Below are 21,749 nucleotides of genomic sequence, written 5' to 3' on the forward strand. Positions count from 1 at the left end.
CAGGGATAGTTTTCTCTCAGACAAAAGAGCTAGGACCTCCTCCCTACAGAGCTGAAAGGCTGGTGCCATATCTGAGACTCCATAAACCTGAACCACACTGTTCACCCCACCTGGTGATTTCCTGAGATCCAGCACTACCCAATATGAAGCCTCATCCAAGTTGTTTGCAGTCTCTTTTTTTATGGTCTAAAGTTTTGCATATGTCTCCTTTTTCCCCAATAGATGCCCCCCACCCAAGCCATTCCCATGCTAGGCAAGCCCCCACCATCCCAGTGGCAGAGTCCATTGGTTATGCTCATATGCATGCATACAAGTCCCTTCGTTGCTCTCCAACCTCCCCTACCATTTGTTCCTGGATCTATTCTAGTTCATCAAATTATGTTGATCATTATACCCCACATATGAGTGAGATCGTGTGATATTTATCTTTCTCCAACTGGCTTATTTCGCTTAGCATAATGCTTTCCAGTTCTATCCATGCTGTGGCAAATGGCAAAAGTTCCTTATTTTTTATAGTAGCATAGTATTCCATTGTGTAGATATACCACAGTTTTTTAATCCACTAATCTGCTGATGGACACTTGGGCTATTTCCAAATCTTAGCTATTATAAATTGTGCTGCTATAAACATAGGGGTGCATATATCCTTTCTGATTGCTGTTTCTGGTTTCTTGGGACATAGTCCTAGAAGTGGGATTACTGGGTCAAATGGAAGTTCCATTTTTAATTTTTGAGGAAACTCCATACTGCCTCCCACAGTGGCTTCACCTGTCTGCATTCCCACCAGCAGTGCAGGAGGGTTCCTTTTTCTCCGCATCCTCGCCAGCACTTGTCCATTGTTGATTTGTTGATGATAGCCATTCTGACAGCTATGAGATGGTTCCTCATTGTTGTTTTGGTTTGCATCTCTAGGATGATTAGTAACTTTGAGCATGTTTTCATGTCTCTGGACCTTCTGTATGTCCTCTTTCAAAAAGTGTCTCTTTAGATCTTTTGCCCATTTTTTATTGGATTGTTCATCTTAATTTTGTTAAGTTGTATGAGTTCTTTGTAAATTTTGAAGATTACACTCTTACCTGAAATAGCATTGGCAAATATGTTCTCCCATGCAGTGGGATTTTTTTTTTTTTGCTGTTTTGTTGATGGTTTCTTTGGCTGTACAGAAGCTTTTTATTTTGATGTAGTCCCATTTGTTTATTTTCTCCTTAGTCTCCATTGCACTGGGAGCTATGTCTGTAAAGATATTGCTACAACATATGTCTGCTATTTTGCTATCTATTGAGTCTTGTAGGATTTTTATGGTTTCCCAACTTACATTCAAGTCCTTTAGCCATTTTGAGTTTATTTTTTGTGTATGGTGTACATTGGTGATCTAGTTTCATTTTTTTTGCATGTATCTGTCCAAATTTCCCAGCACCATTTATTAAAGAGACCGTTTTGACTCCATTGTATGCTCTTGCCTCCTTTGTCAAATATTAATTGAGCATAATGGCTTGGGTCAATTTCTTGGTTCTCTGTTTGGTTCCATTGGTCTATATGTCTGTTCTTGTGCCAGTACCAGGCAATTTTGAGAACTGTGGCTTTGTAATATAAATTGATATCTGGTAATGTGATCACTCCAACTTTGTTCTTCTTTTTCAGGATTGCTGTGGCTATTCGGCGTCTTTTTTTTATTCCAGATGAATTTTTGGAGAGTTTGTTTTAGATCTTTGAAATATGTCATTGGTATTTTAATGGAGATTGCATTGAATCTGTAGATTGCTTTGGGTAGTATGGACATTTTAATGATGTTGATTCTACCAATCCATGAACATGCTAAGTTCTCCCATTTGTTTATGTCTTCCTTTATCTCTTTTTCAATGTCCTGTAGTTTTCTGAGTACTGGTCTTTTACTTCCTTAGTTAAGTTTATTCCTAGGTATCTTAATTTTTTTTGGTGCAATGGTAAATGGGATTTTTTTTTTGTTTCTCTTTCCGTGAGGTAATTATTGGTGTATAAAAAGGCCATAGATTTTTTGGGTGGTAATTTTGTATCCTGCTACATTGCCAAATTCATTTACTAAGTCTATTAGTTTCTTGATGGAGTCTTTGGGGTTTTCTATGTATAGTATCATGTCATCTGTGATTAAGGACAGTTTTACATCTTCTTGTCCAATTTGGATGTCCTTTTTATTTCTTCTTCTTGTCTGATGACAATGGCTAGCACTTCCAGTACTATATTGAACAGGAGTGGTGAAAATGGGCATCGCTGTCTTGTTCCTGTTCTTAGGGGAAATGAGTTTAGTTTTTGCCTATTGAGTATGATATTGGCTTGTAGGTTTGTCAAATAAAGCTTTTATTATGTTGAGGTATGACCCCTCTATTCCCATTTTCCTGAGGGTTTTTATCAAGAAAGGATGTTGGATTTTGTCAAATGCTATTTCTGCATCAATTGATATGACTATGTGATTTTTATCTCTCAATTTGTTTATGTGATGTATTACATTTATTGATTTGCAGATATTGTACCATCCTGCATCCCTGGAATAAATCCCACTTGGTCATGGTGTATGATCTTTCTAATGTAATGCTGAAACCTATTTGCTAGAATTTTGTTGAGATTTTAGCATCTATGTTTATCAAGGATATTGGTCTGTAGTTCTTTTTTGTTGTGATGTATTTATCTGGTTTGAGATTAAGGAAATGCTGGCTGCATAGAAAGAACTTGGAAGTGTACCTTCCTATTGAATTTTTTGGGATAATCTGAGGAGGATAGGTTTTAGTTCTTGTTTGAATGCTTGGTAGAATTCCCCTGTAAAGCCGTTCTGACCAGGGCTTTTGTTTGCTGGAAGATTTTTTTATCACTGCTTCAATTTCTTTGGTAGTTATTAGCCTATTCAGGTTTTTTTATTCTTCTTGATTGAGTTTTGGGAGCTTGCATTTTTCTAACAATATGTCCATTTTGTCTAGGTTGTCCATTTTGTTGGAATAGAGCTGTTCATAGTGTTTTTCATAAACATTTGTATTTCTGTGGGATTTGTTGTTACTTCACCTCATTCATTTCTGATTTTGCTTATTTGGGTTCTCTCTATTTGCTTCTTGGTGATCCTGGCTAGAGGTTCATCAATCTTGTTTATCCTTTCAAAGAACCAGCTCTTGGTTTTGTTGATTTTTTGTATTGCTTTTTTGGACTCTATCGTTTATCTCTGCTCTGATCTTTATAATTTCCTTCCTTCTACTTATGCTGGGCTTTACTTGTTGCTCTCTTTCTAACTCTTTGAGTTGTAGGGTTAGATAATTTATTACTATTTTTTTCTTGTTTTTTGAGATAGGCCTGTAGAGCTATGATCTTCCCTCTCAAGATTACTTTCACTGTGTGTGTCCCATAGATTTTTGATTGTTGTGTTTTCATTGCCATTTGTTGCAAGGATGCTTTTTATTTCCTCTTTGATCTAGTTGGCAAACCAATCATTGTTTAATAGCATGCTATTTATCGTCCAGGTGTTTGATTTTGTTTGTTTTTATTGTAGTTGATTTCTAGCTTTATGCCATTGTGATCTGAGAAGATGCTTGATCTAGTGAGTCATTTAGGATTGATGTTTCTTTGCTTCTTTTATGTTTAGAGGATTTGTCCAGTGGTTTTAGTGGGATACTAAAGTCCCCTACAATTATTGTATTACTGTAAACCTCTCCCTTGATATCCTTCAGAAGTTTTTTTATGCATTTTGTTGCTCCTATATTGGGTGCATATATATTTACTAGAGTTATTTCTTCTTGTTGGACTGCTCCCTTTAGTATTATGAAGTGGCCTTCCTTAACTCTTCTTATGGCCTTCATTTTGAGGTCTACTTTGTCAGATATAAGTATTGTTACCCCAGCTTTTTTTTTGCATTTTCATTTGCCTGAAAACCCTTTTTCCACCCTTTCACCATCAGTCTGTGTGAATCCTTTGTTCTGAGATGGGTGTCCTCTAGACAGAAGTTATATGGATAATGTTTTCTTATCCACTCAGCTACCCTATGTCTTTTGATTGGGGCATTTACTCCATTTACATTTAAAGTTATTATTGACAGGTACTTCTTTGTCACCATTTTTATTCTTTACTCCTGTGTTCCTTCTTCCCTTCCTATTTCTTTTTACAGAAGACCCTTTAGCATTTCTTGCATTGTAGGTTTGGTTGTAATAAACTCCATTAGTCCTTTTTTGTCTGTGGAGCTCCTGATTTCACCCTCAATTTTGATTGATAGCCTTGCTGGGTACAGTATTCTTGGATTCAGACCCTCCTTTACAGGAGTTTGTATATTTTATTCCATTCCCTTCTGACCTGTGTTTCTGTTGAGAAATCAGTTGCTAGTCTGATGAGGGATCCTTTGTAGGTAACTTTCTGTCTCTCTCTCTGGCAGTCTTTAAGATTTTTACTTTGTCATTAGTGTTTGCCAATTTAATTATAATGTGTCTTGGTGTCGGTCTTTTGGAGTTCATCTTGTTTGGGACTCTGTGAGTTTCTTGGACTTGTGTGAGTTTTTTCTTCCCTATATCAGGGATGTTTTCTGTCATTATTTCTTCAAACAGGTTTTTTAGTCCTTGCTCAGGTTCCTCTCCTTTTGGTATCCCTATAATGCAGATGTTGTTTCATTTCACTTTGTTCCAAAGTTCCCTTATGCTCTCCTCCTATTTTTTAAAGTTTTTTTCTAGATGCTGCTCTGCTTGCGTATTTTCTCCTACCTGGTCTTCTTGCTCACTGATGCAGTCCTCTACTTCTTCTAGTGTACTGTTGATGCTTTCTATTGAGTTCTTTATTGCATCTATGTCATTTTTTTTTTCATTTCTTCTTGGTTCTTCTTAATTTCCTCTTGGTTCTTACACATATTGTTGAATTTGTCTTCCATCCCTTTCAGTGACCTTATGACTATTGCTCTGAATTCTTTTTCTGACATATTGCTTGCCTCCATTTCATTTACTTCCTCTTCTGGTGATTTTTTTTCCCTTTTTTTTTGTATGCGGGTTGCTTCTTGGTCTCCCCCTGATTAACTCATCTCTGGGTGTCTGGTTATGTAGCTCTCTCTCTCCTTTCTCTAGGTCATATCTGACCTTTCCATCCATGGTTTGCCTCAGCAGCTGTGTTTAATTCACCAATTCCAGTTGGATGTTATTTGATTTAGCTGTTCTTTCTATCTGCTCTGTGAGAAGGTGTACGGCTCATCCGCATATTTGCACCACTTTGTCTGCCTCTTGATAGGCTTTTTAGGTGCCTTCAGTTGGGGATGATGTAGTCCAGGTGTTCATGGGTTTGTAGCTGAGGCAACTGGTCCCTGGTCATTGTGGTTGTAGGGTCCCATGAGGTATCCAAGGTCTCCCCAGTTGAAAGTAAGGCTGGGCTTCAGATCACAGCCACTATACCCTTCAAGATGGTGCAGTCTCTGTGGCAGAGACGGCTTTTCTGGGAGAGATTTCAGCAGCAGTAGAGGCTGCCCAGCCAGGGGAGCCCAGTACGACAGTCCTTTGGAATATAGCTGTCCCTCACTCACAAATACATATACTCCCCAGAAGTCCATACACTTTCCTTTTGTTCTCTCACTCACACACTATCTTGCAGCCTGCCATCTCGTTGGCAGCCATCTTGGATCTCTGCTGTGTCTTTTTTGTATGAATGGCTCAGCCTTCAGAATTTCCTAAAATCTTTCATGCAAGTAGCAGGTGGACTCAGTGTGCCCCATACCTCTGATAAGTGGGCCCACGCCTGGCACTAGCAGCAGCTTGCCAAGATTCACAGCTTGGTCTCTCCTGGGAAACTCTAAGCCCAACACAAGTAGCAGTCATCTGCAGATGACTCTGTAGCTCATGCTTGGTGGCCCCAAGTATCCTAATAAAAAGAAAAAGAGAGTGTGGGAATTTCAATATTGCTCCACCTAAAAGAAATAATAAACCATCCCACTAAGTAAATCCAAATTTAGACATATAAGAATCTGGAAGAGAATATCCAATACACATATCACAAATACACACAGCAGGAATTATGGGAAATATTTCAAGGATGCCATTTTCCGACTACTGTCTCACTGATGGCTTGATTGCATTTTTTTTCCTGCAGCTACCTGCTCCCTGATGATAGAAAAGTCACCAAGCACAAAACTCTGGTAATAAAAAGGAGTGTTAACCCTCAGTGGAATCATACTTTCATGTTCTGTGGCCTGCATCCCCAGGATATAAAGAATGTTTGCCTAGAACTTACCATCTGGGACAAGGAGACCTTTTCTAGCAACATCTTTCTGGGAGGAGTTCGTTTGAATTCTGGAAGTGGTGAGGGACTCGGGGACCCTGATTTGGTCTGTGACTCTGCATGGGGTTTAGGAGTGGTTCCTGAAGGTGTGATATGTAGTAGGTATATATTTAACTTCAGCACAGCTGACTCCTTAATTTCCACAGATGTCCCATGCCTTTAACCAATGATATGTTCATTTTTAAAATAAATATACTACTTCACAACTTTACAGATATGTCCTTCAACTAGAAGTTTGGGATGCATAATTTTTATTTTCATTCTTTTCACAAAGTATAATTTACACTTTAGTCTAAGTGAATTTCAACTGCTTTTGTGGGCCTTACTTCAGGTTTTGCCCAGGAGAGGATCACCAGACAACACAGACTCTGATAGGAGAGAGGATGTCCAAGACCAACTTTATTTCATCCTCTTCTCATCCCTGTCCATAATTTGCAGCCATTACTCACACTAGTTAAAACAAATAATTTTCCCTGAAAACTAACATCTGATGTTTTGCAAACAGACCATGGAAACACACCACAAGACACAAGTATAGGGGGAAAATTATAGTAGTGGAGCACATGCAGACCCCAAACTCAGTATTCTGTAGCTTGGTCCAGACATATGTGTTCTGCATGCACCATGGTCAACATTCCTGTTAAGAATAAACCCACCCCTATGATGATACACTTATTATAGATTAAGGAGAGCCTAGAATATCTATACCAGTAAAGTGAAAACTCCCCAGATCAAAGAACTGGAGTTGTTAGAAAAAAAGAGCACCAGAGCCTTGTTCAGTCTTTTTTTCTGTCATGTAAACTCAATCTAGATGAACTAGCTCTCTGCAAACTACCAAAGTGGGGAAGAAAGGAGCTACAAGTACCCTTTCTATTGTTTCTCATCATCTATGCAGAAGAGAGTAGTGCAGGCTGTAAAAGCTATATTTCACTCAACACCATTCACTAGATATGGTTAGTGAGAACAAGTCAGTGAAGGGCTCTGTAATCAAAAGGCCCCCTCAGAGGCTACTAAATATCTTCCAGAAGACCAAAACATTTAATATGTGAAGAGTAATATTTCTATTTTCCTTTTTAAGGTGTGAGCCATGGGAAGACTGTGGATTGGATGGATTCACAGGGGGAAGAACAACACCTTTGGCAGAAGATGGCCGACAATCCTGGGACTCCTGTAGAGGGTATACTCATGCTTCGTTCCAGCATGGGGAAGCGTCAGCTCTGAAGGTACCATTCTCCAAAATGAGACATCCTGAGACTGTTTGGCTGTCATTTTCTAGCAGTAGCAGGCTTGGGTCCTGAACTTATTCTTCCCTGGCATTTCTCACTTGAGGGCATTAGGACATGAGGGGAGAGATGTCAGAGTGATGAACATGTAGGGTCTTGCTGAAAGTCTAAAAAAGCATGTACCATTATATGTCCGTGGCCCATGGACATATTGATTGGATGATAGAAAGTGTACCACATTGTTCTGTCAACAAGCACATTTTGTAATGATTATAGGCTTTATACCATAAGGGAAATGGTTGGTGCAAGCTTATTTGACACTATAGTTCTCTTGGGAATCCCACACTTTTTCTAGTTATTAGTTACTTTAGGTTTCCTCAAATGGTTTGAGGGAAAATGGGGCTACTCAGAATGTAGATCACTTGAAGAGTAAGAAGAAGGAATACTGACTACCCTTTCCTCATCCTGGGAATCCCCATGATTCAAAGAAGGTGTGTGGGGATGGTTGCTGAGGCCAGGGAGTTGCCCTGTTATTTTAGCAATTATGTGGCTCACCCAGGTAAGTTTTCAAGTTTTTCTGTCGTGACTATATAATTTATAATCTAAATAAACCCACCTTTGATAGTGAAGGAAGCTAAATTAATATACCAGAATGACAGATAAACCAAGATTGACCCGAGGAAATTTGGATATAGGGTCACCCTAGTTATGACCTACCTACAGAGTTCTGTTGCAAACATATATTTTATAAAATGTTCTAAGCCATTATTTGAAAAGGAATAAGAAATAATGTATACTGTGAGCAATGTTTTCATCATATCTATTGATACTCCATTGGTCAAAGGAAGTCACATGGCCCAGCCCAAAATCAAGAGGCAGGGAAATACATTCTGCTCATAATGAAACCTTGGGGAGAGTGAGGATGCAGGAAGGAATGAAGAATCATGGCCAATAGTTCAATCTACCATACTTTCTGTCACCTGGAATTCCAGATGCTTAACCAACCAAACTTAGATGCAAAGGTTGTTAAAGCTGAAAGGTGCCTCAGACCTGATTCCACATTTTGCAGATTCCAAGTCTGAACCCAGAAAACTGAAATGACATGCCCACAATCATATAGAAGCTGTGACTCCTATAGAGGATTAGGACTTAAATCCAGCATGTAACTCCTAGGCCAGTGTTCTTTCCACTGAAGTCCTTGGCATCATCCTATGCTTATCATGGTGGACAGGAACACATAGATGAAGGAAAGTGGAGCAAATTCTGATTATTTGCCTATGAACATACTCCACCTAGTCTTTTTCTGGAGTCATATTTTAGCCCCTCAGCTTATTTTTTCATTTGAATTCATATAAAATCCCTAAGAAGATTGTAACTGATTTTTAGTAATAGGGAAACTAGAATCATCTTCTGGTTTATTCTAGCTCAATTCTCCATATTCTAAATTTTTTCTTGAATATGGAAAGCAGATTCAATAATATATTTAGTATTGTTCTTAGAGAATAAGCAATCCATTTTAAATATTATTTAAAATAGACTATTTCTAAAAAATTGAAGTTAGTGGTCTAGTGAAGCTTAGTACATATAGTATATTTTTTTGAAAAAACTCACACCTATATCTCTGTCACCTTTCTTGAAAACAGAAAACAAAAAATTTAAAATCATCATTTTCTATATTGGAAAAATAGTCATCAAACTTGATGTGATTCATTCTGTCTTCGAAGGCATTTTTAAGGGAGGTGAAAGGGTGATGATGGCAAACTCTGGAGACATCTCTAAAGTAGACAAATAAAGTGGATTTCTTCACTAATAATGAAAGTGGAAAAGTAATATAGTCCACAATTTATATCTTGAACTCAAGACAAGCATGAACATTTTGTTCAAATCTTCACCACATTTAGAGCAATTCACTGTATTTTATAAAAACCAACATCTAACTGGGCATTCCCATGATGCAAAACTCAGGTATACATCAGAAATCTGTTGGTGTTGCTCTCAGAAATAAAAGGTAAGTTAATCTTTAAGTCACACCTTTTTTTTTTTTTTTTTACTAAGTATGGTGTAGAAGTACAAAGAACATTTTTAAATAATGGTAATACATGTGAATGAAAACAAATTCAAATAATTCAAAATTGTGAAAAGTAAGTCGTCCTTTCTCCCCTTGCATATCAGAATATATTGACAGCCTCATTCTTTTTATGGCTACATGGTAGTACATTATAGGGATACATCAGATTTATTTAACCAATCCTATCAAATGTCATTTTAAATATGGTTAGCTAAATTGTCTATGTTTAGTGGCTTTTCTTAGCAGTCTTTTCTTTTCAAAAATAAATACTTTGAAATTAAAATGAGGGGTGTGTGTGTGTACGTGTGTGTGCACAAAATGTAGCAATTTCACTTTGGGTTAGTTATCCTACAGAGATAGATACATATGTGAGAAATTAATATGCATAGGGAATTTATTGCAAAAGACTGGAAGCAACTCCAAAGCCTTTTGTCATACATGTGCCTAATTTTTGTTTTATTAGTTACTCCCTCTCCTTGTCTCTTAAAAATTGTTAAATGTTAAACATTCGATTCTTTGCTGCTTGTTCTTTCTTTTCTCATCACTTTCTATACCCTTTCAGGCATTATTATGTATTGCGCTGTCATGGTTTGATGACCATTTATATGCTTATGACTTCAAACTCACTTCTCCAATCCAGATCTTTTCTCTCAGACCCAGACCCAGATCCAAGATCCAACTGCATGTATGGCATCTCCACCGAGATAATTTATGTTTCCAACATATTCAAAACTGAACAATCTACCCTCTCCCTTGCATCCAGGTTTTTCTGCTCCAGTATATCCTGATTCAGTACCTGGTACCATCATCCACTCAGTTATATTAACTTGGCACTGGGTAGTGATCTTTAATTTATGCCTTGCCATGAGGCAAACTCAATCAGGAAACCAAATTGATTCTACTTCCTAAATATCTCAAAGTCTTGCCCAGTTCTTGCCATCTCTACGCCAGCACACTAGTCCAAGCTACCATCCCCCTTTTCTATGATTATTAAAAGTCTCCTAGCTGCTATCTATGTAGCCACTCTTATTCTCCAGCAATTCATTCTTTGTACTATAGCCAGATTTAACCAACATGTTATTTTTAAAATGTTTAAACATGCAGAAAAGTTGAAATGATTTTACAGTAAACATTCTTATACCTACCAGCTAAATTCAGCTACTACCATTAATTGTATTTGCTTATCATTATCTATCTGTCCATCCACTGAGTGTTCTTTTAAAAATGCAAATTGGATCATGCATAAAACGCCTTCATGACTTTTCATTCCCCTGAGAATAAAATCCAAATTCTTGCCCATGGCCTGCCAGTCCATGCATATGATGGTTGCTGCCTTCTCTCCAACTTGTTGCAAGCCATGCCTCCCTCCCCTTCCCCTTAGTCACACAGTGCACTTATCTGCTTCTCAAATGTGGCAGGTTCTATCCCATCTCATGGCCTTTGCAAAGAATCTTCTTCTCTTTTTTTTGAATAAATAAAATCTACTTTATTGTTAAATAACTTCAGGTAAATGATGTCCTGTCTTCTAAGCCCATTAACTTCAGAAAGTTTAGTCATAACACAAAAATGACAAATAGTGCTGACCACATCTTTGAACTTCCAGTGTGTCAATAACAGCAATATCCCGGCATTTTTTAGGTCAATGGAGTGAATTAAATTTACAAGAGATAAACATTTGCTTCATTGCTGAACTGTCATAATTCTGGATACCTTGACCTAGAAGATGAGGTAATAGAATAAGGAACTGAGCAGGGAGTAGACTATTTTTAAAACCTTGTTCAAAAACATAGTCATATTTCAGACTCACGATACGTGTAATGTGCATGGATATTTCTTGCTGTAATGTGGTCTGATTGGGCATTTCTAGAGAGGGAACACTCAAATAACAGTAGAAGGGCCCAGTACGTTTCAAATTGTTCTCATCATGGACATGTCTTCCTTGCAGTGAGTCGAATTCTGCTTCCTGTAACTATACTCACTGATCCTCATTCTTTCCTCTGACGCTAATTCTAACTATTCATGTGTTTATTTTCACACATGATGTTTACAGATGTATTTAGTGAAAAAAAAGATCTATTGGGATATTATTGAGATCATGACAAGATGATAAGGTTACTTTAGGCACAATGTAGTTATAATGTACCTGTTCTCTTTTTTTAAATTGTTTTATTGCTTAAAGTATTACAAAGAGTATTACATGTCTCCTTTTTTTCCCCGCCCTTGACAATCCCCTGGCCTCCCCTACCCCCAAGTATCTTATGTCCATTGGGTATGCTTATATGCATGCATACAAGTCCTTCGGTTGATCTCTTACCGTGCCCTCCTGTCCCCCAACCCTCCCCGGCCTTCCCGCTGTAGTTTGACAGTCGGTTCGACGCTGCTCTGCCTCTGTATCTATTTTTTTTCCCGTAAGTTTATAATCGTCTTTATTATCCATAAATGAGTGAGATCATGTGGTATTTTTCCTTCATGGACTGTCTTATTTCACTTAGCATAATGCTCTCCAGTTCCATCCATGCCATTGCAAATGGTAAGAATTCCTTCTTTTTTACAGCAGCATAGTATTCCATCAAGTAGATGTTCCACAGTTTTCTAATCCATTCATCTACTGATGGGCACTTAGGCTGTTTCCAGATCTTAGCTATGGTGAACTGTGCTGCTATGAACATATAGGGTGCATATATCCTTTCTGATTGGTGCTTCTGTTTTCTTGGGATCTATTCCTAGAAGTGGGATCACGGGGTCAAATGGGAGTTCCATTTTTAGTTTTTTGAGGACACTCCATACTGTCTTCCATAGTGGCGGCACCAGTCTGCATTCCCACCAGCAATGCAGAGGGGTTCCTTTACTTCACATCCTCTCCAGCACTTGTTGTTTGTTTATTTGCTGATGATAGCCATTCTGACAGGTGTGAGATGGTGATTCACTGTTGTTTTGATTTGCATTTCTGGGATGATTAGTGACTTTGAGCATGTTTTCATATGTCTCTTGGCTTTCTGAATGTCCTCTTTTGAAAAGTGTCTATTTAGGTCCTTTGCCCATTTTTTTTATTGGATTGTTTATCTTCCTTTTGTTAAGTTGTATGAGTTCCCTATAAATTTTGGAGATTAGGCCCTTATCAGATATGACATTGGCAAATATGTTTTCCCACACAGTGGGTTTTCTCATTGTTTTGTTGATGGTTTCTTTTGCTGTGCAGAAGCTTTCTATTTTGGTGTAGTCCCATTTGTTTATTTTCTCTTTAGTTTCCAATGCCCTAGGAGCTGCATTGGTGAAGATATTGCTTCGGCATATGTCTGAGATTTTGTTGCCTTTGGATTCTTCCAGTATTTTTATGGTTTCCTGTCTTTCGTTTAAGTCCTTTATCCATTTTGATTTTATTTTTGTGTATGGTGTAAGTTGGTGGTCTAGTTTCATATTTTTGCATGTATCTGCCCAATTTTCCCAACACCATTTATTGAAGAGACTATCTTGACTCCATTGTATGTTCTTGCCTCCTTTGTCAAATATTAATTGAGCATATTGGTTCAGGTTGATTTCTGGGCTCTCTATTCTATTCCATTGACTATATGTCTGTTCTTGTGCCAGTACCAGGCAGTTTTGAGAACAGTGGCTTTGTAATACAGCTTGATATCTGGTATTGAGATCCCACCTACTTTGTTCTTTCTCAGGAGCACTGCAGCTATGCAGAGTCTTTTTTACTCCAGATGAATTTTTGGAGAGTTCGTTCTAGGTCTGTGAAATATGCCGTTGGTATTTTAATGGGAAGTGCGTTGAATTTATACATTGCTTTGGGTAGTATGGACATTTTAATGATGTTGATTCTACCAATCCAAGAACATGGTATGTTCTTCCATCTGTTTATGTCTTCCTCTATCTCATTTTTCAACGTCCTGTAGTTTTCTGAGTAGAGGTCTTTTACCTCTTTAGTTAAGTTTATTCCTACGTAGCTTAATTTCTTTGGTGTGATTGTAAATGGGATTGTTTTTTCAGTCTCTCTTTCTGTAAGTTCACTATTGGTGTATAGAAATGCCATAGATTTCTTGGCGTTAATTTTGTATCCTGCTTCATTTCCAAATTCATTTATTAAGTCTAATAGTTTTTTGATGGTGTCGTTAAGGTTTTTTATGTATAATATCATCTCATCTGCTAATAAGGACAGTTTTACTTCTTATTTTCCAATTTTGATGCCTTTTATTTCTTCTTCCTGTCTAATTGCAATGGCTAATACTTCCAGTACTATGTTGAGCAGGAGTGGTGAGAGTGGGCATCCCTGTCTTGTTCCTGTTCTTAGGGGAAATGGTGTTAGGTTTTACCCATTGAGTATGATTTTGGCTGAGGGTTTGTCATATATGGCTTTTATTATGTTGAGGTACGATCCTTCTGTTCCACCCTTGCTGAGAGTTTTTATCAAAAATGGGCGTTGGATTTTGTCAAACGCTTTTTCTGCATCAATTGATATGACCTTGTGGTTTTTTTCTTTCAATTTGTTTATGTGATATATCACGTTTATTGATTTGCGGATATTGTACCATCATTGCATCCCTGGGATAAATCCTACTTGGTCATGGTGTATGATCTTTCTGATGTACTGCTGGATCCGATTTACTAAGATTTTGTTGAGGATTTTGGCATCTATGTTCATGAGGGATATTGGCCTGTAATTCTCTTTCATTGTGTTATCTTTACCTGGTTTTGGTATTAGGGTGATGCTGGCTTCATAGAATGAGCTTGGAAATGTTCCTTCCTCTCGAATTTTTTGTAGTAGTCTGAGGAGGATAGGTTTTAGTTCTTCCTTGAATGTTTGGTAAAACTCCCCTGTGAAGCCATCTGGTCCTGGGCTTTTCTTTGCTGGAAGCTTTTTTATATATATAATTTTTAAAAAATATATATTTTATTGATTTTTTACAGAGAGGAAGGGAGAGAGATAGAGAGTCAGAAACATCGATGAGAGCGAAACATCGATCAGCCGCCTCATGCACATCCCCCACTGGGGATGTGCCCGCAACCCAGGTACATGGCCTTGACCGGAATCGAACCTCGGATCTTTTAGTGCACAGGCCGACGCTCTATCCACTGAGCCAAACCGGTTTTGCCTTCCTGGAAGCTTTTTGATGACTGCTTCAATTTCTTCCATAGTTATTGGCCTATTGAGATTTTTAGATTTTTCCTGATTGAGTTTTGGAATGTTGTATTTTTCTAAGAATATGTCCATTTCCTCCAGGTGGTCTAGTTTGTTGGAGTAGAGTTGTCCATAGTATTTTTTAAAAATCATTTGTATTTCTGTGGGATCTGTTGTTATTTCACCGCTATCATTTCTGACTTTGTTTATTTGGGTCCTCTCTCTTTGCTTCTTGGTGAGCCTGGCTAGAGGTTCATCAATCTTGTTTATCCTTTCAAAGAACCACGTCTTGGTTTCATTAATTTTATGTATTGTTTTTTGGTCTCTATGTCATTTATTCTGCTCTAATTTTTATTATCTCCATCCTTATGCTCACTCTGGGCTTTTCTTGTTGCTCTGTTTCTAGTTCTTTGAGATGTAGATTTAGATGATTTACTACCATTTTTTCTTTTTTTTTTTTTTTTGAGATAGGCCTGTAGAGCTATAAACTTCCCTCTCAGGACTGCTTTCATTGTGTCCCATAGGTTTTGGATATTGTGTTTTCATTGTCATTAGTTTCCAGGATGTTTTTAATTTCTTCTTTGATCTCATTGGTAACCCAATCATTATTTAATAACATGCTATTCAGCTTCCAGGGGTTTAGTATTTTGGGTTGCTTTTACTATAGTTTGTTTCTAATATTATGCCATTGGGGTCTGAGAAGATGTTTGGTATAATTTCAATCTTCTTGAATTTGGGGAGACTTTGCTTGTAACCCAATATATGGTCTGTTTTTGAAAATGTCCCATGTGCACTTGAGAAGAACGTATATTCCGTGGCTTTGGGGTGAAATGTTCTGAAGTTATCAATTAACTCCATCAGATCTAGTGAGTCATTTAGGATTGCTGTTTCTTTGCCAATATTTTTTTTCTAAAGGATTTATCCAGTGAAGTTAGTGGTATATTAAAGTCCCCTACTACGATTGTATTGTTGTCGATCTCTCCCTTGATATCTTCCAGGAGTTTTTTTTTTTATGTATTTGGGTGCTCCTGCATTGGGTGCATATATGTATATCAGGGTTATATCCTCATGCTGTATTGTTCCCTTTAGTATTATGAAGTGGACTTCCTTATCTCTTGCTATGGCCTTCACTTTGAGGTCTATTTTGTCCCATATAAGTATTGCTACTCCAGTTTTTGTTTGTTTGTTTTTTTTCATTTCCATTTGCCTGAAAGATATTTTTCCATCCCTTCACTTTCAGCCTGTGTGAGTCCCTTCTTCTGAGGTGGGTCTCTTGTAGACAGTAAATGTATGGGTCATAGTTTTTTATCCATTCAGCCACTTGATGTCTTTTGATTGGAGCATTTAGTCCATTACGTTTAAAGTTATTATTGAAAGGTACTTGTTTGTAGCCATTTCTATTTTTTTTTGCCTGTTTTCTTTCTGAGCTTTTTATTTCTTCTTTTTACACCAGTCCCTTTAGCATTTCTTGCATGATAAACTCCCTTAGCCTTTTTTTGTCTGTGAAGCTTCTTATTTCCCCTTCAAGTTTGAATGATAGTCTTGATGGATAGAGTATTCTTGGATTCATTCCTTTGCTTTGCATCACTTTTTAAATTTCCGTCCATTCTTTTCTGGCCTGATGTGTTTCTGTTGAGAAATCATTTAATAATCTAATGGGAGATCCCTTGTATGTAACTTTCCGTCTCTCTCTTTCAGCCTTTAAGTTTCTCTCTTTGTCCTGAACATTTGCCATGGTAATTATGATGTGTCTTGGTTTAGGTCTTTTGGGGTTCACCTTGTTTGGGATTCTTTGTGCTTGTGTGACTTTTTTCTTCCCCACCTCAGGGAAGTTTTCTGATATTATTTCTTCGAATAGGTTTTCTATCCCTTGTTCCTCTTTCTGTTGTTCTGGCACCCCTATTATTCGTATGTTTTCCCATACCTCCCTTAGGTTCTCCTCCTGTCTTTTAATTTTTTTCTCCAATTGCAGTTCAGTTTGGGTGTGTTTTGCTTCCCTGTCTTCTAATTCGCTAATTCGGTCCTCCGCTTCTCCTAGTCTACTGTTGGAACTTTCAATGGTGTTTTTTATTGCAGCTATATCACTCTTCATTTCTTCTTAGTTCTTACATAATTTATTGATTTTTTCATCCGTTTCTTTTTGATTCATAGATAAGTTGCTGATTTTTTCATCCGTTTCTTCTTGATTCTTGCATAAGTTTTTGATTTTTTCCTCCATCCGGTTTATGCATTCTAGGACCCTTAATCTGAATTCTTTTTCTGTCATGCTGAAGGCCTCTGTTTCACTTAGCTGTTTTTCTGGCGAGTCCTCCTTTTTTTTTCCTTTGGGGTTTCTTTGTCTACCCATGTTTGGTCTCACCAACATACCTATTTGTTGAGTCATTCAGGGGCTGCTCCTTGGGTGGCAGTGGCTTCTTGTGCGGTTGTGGTAGCAGCTGCTCCTTAGTTGGCAGCAGCTCCTCTGGTGGGTGCTTTTCACAGCTGTGATGGCTGCTCTGGCTGACGCAGGGAGGCTTCTCACACAGCTGCTGTTTCTCTGACAGAGGGTGTGCTGATCACGAGGCTGCTGTTCCTTGGATGGGGGCGGGCTACACACGCAGCTGTTACTCCTTGAACTGGGGCGGACTGCTCACTTGGCTGCTGATCCTTGGATGGGGGCTTGCTGCATGCTTCTGTTGTTCCTCTGATGTGGTGGGCTGCTTGTGAGGCTACTGCTCCTAGGACTTGGTCAGTTTGATTGCAAGTCTGCTGCTCCTCGGACGGGGACATGCCACTCATCCAGCTGCTGCTCATCGGACAGGTGCAGGCTGTTGTGGCTCTGCTCTTCAGACCAGTGTGTGCTGTGCAGGGCTGCCGTTCCTCGGACGTGGGTGGTCTGCTCGTGTGGCTGCTGCTCCTCAGACCGGGGTGGGCTGCTGCTGCTCCTCGAATGGGGCCAGGCCGCTCACAGAACTGCTGCTCCTCGGATTGGGCAGGCTACTTGTGCAGCTGCTGCTCCTCAGACTAGTGCAGGGTGTGCGCAGCTGCTGCTTCTCAGATGGGAGCAGGCTGTGCAGGGCTACTGCTCCTCAGAAGTAGGAAGACTGCTCGTGCAGCTGCTGCTCCTCAGACAGTTCGGACTGCTTGCGTGGTTGCTCCTCCTCGGACGGGGAAGCAGGCAGCTCACACAGCTGCTGCTCCTTGGACAGGGGCAGGCCACATGAGGCTCTTAGGTTCGAGGCAGGCTGCTCATGGGGCTGATGCTCCCTGGACAAGAGCACGCCATTCACATGTCTGCTGCTCACGTGGTTGAAAAAATAATGCAAATAGAAGTAGGAAATAAAGGAACAAACAAAAAAAGAGGAGAACAAAGAAAAAAGCAAAAAAAAAGCTAACAAAATAATAATAAAAAAATAAAAATGAAAAATTGAAATGTCATTCCTTTGGCTGGCTTAAGATCCTATTTTTATGGAATGTCTGTGATTTGTTGTTGTTGTTGTTGTCGTTGCTGGGACTGACAGCCCCTCTATAGGTCAGACCCTGTTAACTCCCAGGGACTAATCAGATTATTTTAATCCTTCATCTCATTCAGGGTGGAATCTGGGTGTGGCTGTATTCCTTGCCTGGGGGCTAGAGGGAGGGGTGGGGTTATAATCTTAGGAGAAAATGGCTGCCCAGGTCGTGGGCTCAGGGGTGACTCAGCACTCAATTTGCTGCCACTTCTCCTGGCCTCCTTCTCTCCCTAGCCTCTCTCCAGATTCCACTCATCCGCACCGTCTCCCGCTCTTCAGCACAAGTGAGTGTCTGTATCTGGAATGTCCTATAAACAGGGTTCAGTGAAAACAAACAAACAAACAAACGCCAGCTGCAGAAACGGGGAAGGCTGAGTCTCTGTAAGCTCCTCTCTTACCGGCACTGCATGGTCTGGTCAGCGCTTCAGGCTGCCCCTTTTAGTCTCAGTCCTCCGTAATTACGGAACCCAGATCTCAAATTCCCAGGCACCAACAGTCCCTCGGATCTCTTTTCCACAGTCAGGGGCTGTGCCTGTCCCAAGAGACACGGCTGTGTGCCACTCAGTCTCCCTCTGATCCTCTGGGCTCAGTGGTCTGGCAAACTTTCCTGCCCAGATCCTTGGTTTTTACCTTTCCAGGGGAACTCTGCCCTTCCCGGCTGCAAACTGTCTCACCAGCTGAGTATACTTCGCCAATTCGTGGTGGGTGTTATTAGTTTCAGCTGCTCACTCCATTTGCTCCGGGACAAGCCTGGGGACGAGTCTGATTATTCCGCCGCCATCTTGTCTCCTGCAAAGAATCTTCTCGCTCCTTCTCATCATCCTGCTTTCCATTAATCATCCAGGTCTTAAGTGTTACCTGCTCAGGGAGACTGCCCCTGATCATCCTTTATGTGACTAGGTCACAACAGACTCCCTGTATTGCTCCTTTATGGCACACATCACAATTATAATAAATTATTTGTGTAATGTCATTTAATGCCTCTATTTTTCCCTTGCCACCACGCATTTATTTATGTTTTTTCACAGCTATATTCCCTATGCTTACTACACAGTTGGTAATTTTAAAAAATATTGATGGAATAGTGAAAACCAAAAATAAATAAATAAATAAAAAGATAACAACAGAGAATGTTAGACCAGTAAGCATCTTTAGAGAACAGATCACTGTTTCTAACTTCCAATTAACAGATAAGGAAACTGGAGCCTACACACAGGTCAAGAAAAATCTCTTAATATGCTTACTGATAGGTCTTTTAAAAGAAAGCTTTCTACAGGTACTGTAGTAACAATCCTATACACTTCTCAGAAGAGACCACAACCTTGCCTGGAGATCTCAGTCCTTAATTTCCCCCCAGTTGAATCAGATAAGATGTAACAGAACATGGCCAAGCTTAAAAGCCTGACTTTATCAATTCATTGTGTAAATAATGCCTGTAGGACATGTGGAAGATTCAGTTTATAAGTTCTCATTTCATTTGTTGTTACTATTCCTGGAGTCATCAGAATGTAGACTTTCCAGGTCACAAAAACAAATATATTTTGACTAGAGGCCCGATGCACAAAATTTGTGCAAAAAAAAAAAAAAATTTGCAGCCCTGGCTGCCTTGGCCTCACGGCCCCACCCACTGGTCATTCCAGAAGGTTGTTCTGCCATCTAGTCTAATTAGCATATTAGCTCTTTATTATATAGGATAGGACTTCATATTCTTGGCTTCCTTTTCCTTAAGAAACTTATACTAATATATGCTCTATGATCATCAAGTAATTAAGTAACTAGCAGATGAATTGAGCCCATCTGATTCCTGGTGATATTAGTCTCATTATCACCTGCTCCTTCAAGGTTTATATCTGGTGGGGAAGGAGAAAACAGTGGAATAAATAAAGGGAAACCCCACTTTTAGAAGCAAAGTGGATTGAAATACCTCAGTGTGAAAGCCTATGGTATTTTGGGCTGTGATCAATGTTTTTTTCATCTATGTAGATGTTTCCATTAAACTGAGCATAGCCTTTAGAAGTTGGCAGAAGTGTTTTCCTCCTACAACGGTGTCATTTATGGCTTCTGAAATTAGGAAAAGAAATAGGAAGAGGAAATCTACACAGGCAAAACTATAACAAAAATTGGATCTACAAGATTTAAATAATAATCATGGAAATTAAGCCACCACAAGAATTCCAAAGGAGTATTTGAATCATCTGGAGTGTGAATTTAATACATTGATTCCAGAGCATTGCTCCAAACCTACTAACTAAAATCTTCAGGAATCTCCATGTTTATCGAACATCTCAGGTGATTCTAATTTAAGCGGATCACAGTTTGAGAAACACTGCATTGGAGGACAAATTATATTAACTATATTATTTGGACTAACTCTGTGTCATGATGGCAGATTGGGTTTGACTGACCCGGACATTATTGATTGCAAGGCAACCATGATAAGGTAAAAGGAAGCCTAACCCTGGACTCAGATAACGTTACTAAGTCTTGACTACCAACCATGTGACCTCAGTCAAGTAAATTATCCAATCTAGGCCTTCATCTATTTGCATGTAAAATAAGAATATTTAGGCTTCCTTGAAGTAATTGAAGATATCAAATGAGGTAGTATATGTAAATGTGCTTTGTAAATTTTAAGCCACTATGGAGAAAATGGTCATTATTAATGAGCTAGTTATAGCACTCTGTGGTTAATAATATCTCAGGCCTCTCTTTTCCTGGATGTTTGGTTAGTTGTTAAGCATTCTATGCATAATGGATTGGTCTCTAGTATCCAGCAAAAATACAAAAAAATTTTGTGCTATGTTACCCACTGTGGGTGTTAGTCATTTACTTGTTTTTAGGGTGTAGATCATTTATTTATTTTATTATCTGATTATATAATAAATATTACAAAAAGTAATTAATTTTATGGAAAGAAAAAATATGATCAGTTTTCATTAGCAGGTTGTGGAACCTCCTTCCAGTGTAATGTCCATTTCTTTCTATGACCTATGTCAGGGAGATTAATCTGCTTCCACAAGGGAATGTTGTGCAGAATCATGCTTTTTATCTGCAGAAAGAAATTTAGCAATCTGTCAAATCAGATTCCATAGAAATACAATCTACTGTTGTCATTATGAGGAGTGCAGTGTTTCAGATATTATCAGTTGTACTTTACTTAGCTCACTGGAATCCATCAAAATATTCTGGTAGAGGGTTCCTTTCATACTTGGAAAAGGGGAGTAGAATATATGTGAGTATTGACTATAAATGACAAAACACTCATATAGAGTAGGAAATCCTACTCTTCTCTCCACTTTTTCTGTACAAGAAGATACTTGTCTCTATTTTGCTTTCTTTTTTCTCTTAATGAGGCAGCAATTAATACAGAAAGCAAATAAAATATTATAATAGCTAAAGCAAATGTCTAAATCACTGGCATTTGCATAGGGAAAAATGTCTCCTGAAAGATGGGCTGAAACTAGATATGTTTGACCCCAAATATTTTATTTTTACCCATTTATTACCCATTTATTATTCAATCCACTTACTTTGGGGAAGGAATCTGATTGCTCCTTGCAAGGGTTTTTTTTTTTTCTTTTTTCTTT

The 21,749-nt window shown here is 38.7% G+C and overlaps 1 protein-coding gene across 3 annotated transcripts in view; it reads left to right on the forward strand.

The window, feature by feature from the left end:
* Nucleotides 1-21,749, forward strand: part of LOC308536156 (synaptotagmin-like protein 5) — a 154,014-nt gene that overhangs the window by 81,155 nt on the left and 51,110 nt on the right. For 2 of the 3 annotated variants that reach the window (XM_081115219.1, XM_081115220.1), the window contains exons 10-11: nucleotides 6,070-6,278; nucleotides 7,337-7,481. In XM_081115219.1, coding sequence (XP_080971345.1) covers nucleotides 6,070-6,278; nucleotides 7,337-7,479 — 352 coding nt within the window. In that variant the 3' untranslated portion in view covers nucleotides 7,480-7,481. Of the gene's footprint in view, nucleotides 1-6,069; nucleotides 6,279-7,336; nucleotides 9,112-21,749 lie in introns of those variants that run through there. The other variant, XM_081115218.1, reaches the window with a different exon arrangement.

The sequence above is a fragment of the Myotis nattereri genome, assembly GCF_964212035.1.
Source record: "Myotis nattereri genome assembly, chromosome: X".
Lineage (NCBI taxonomy): Eukaryota > Metazoa > Chordata > Mammalia > Chiroptera > Vespertilionidae > Myotis > Myotis nattereri.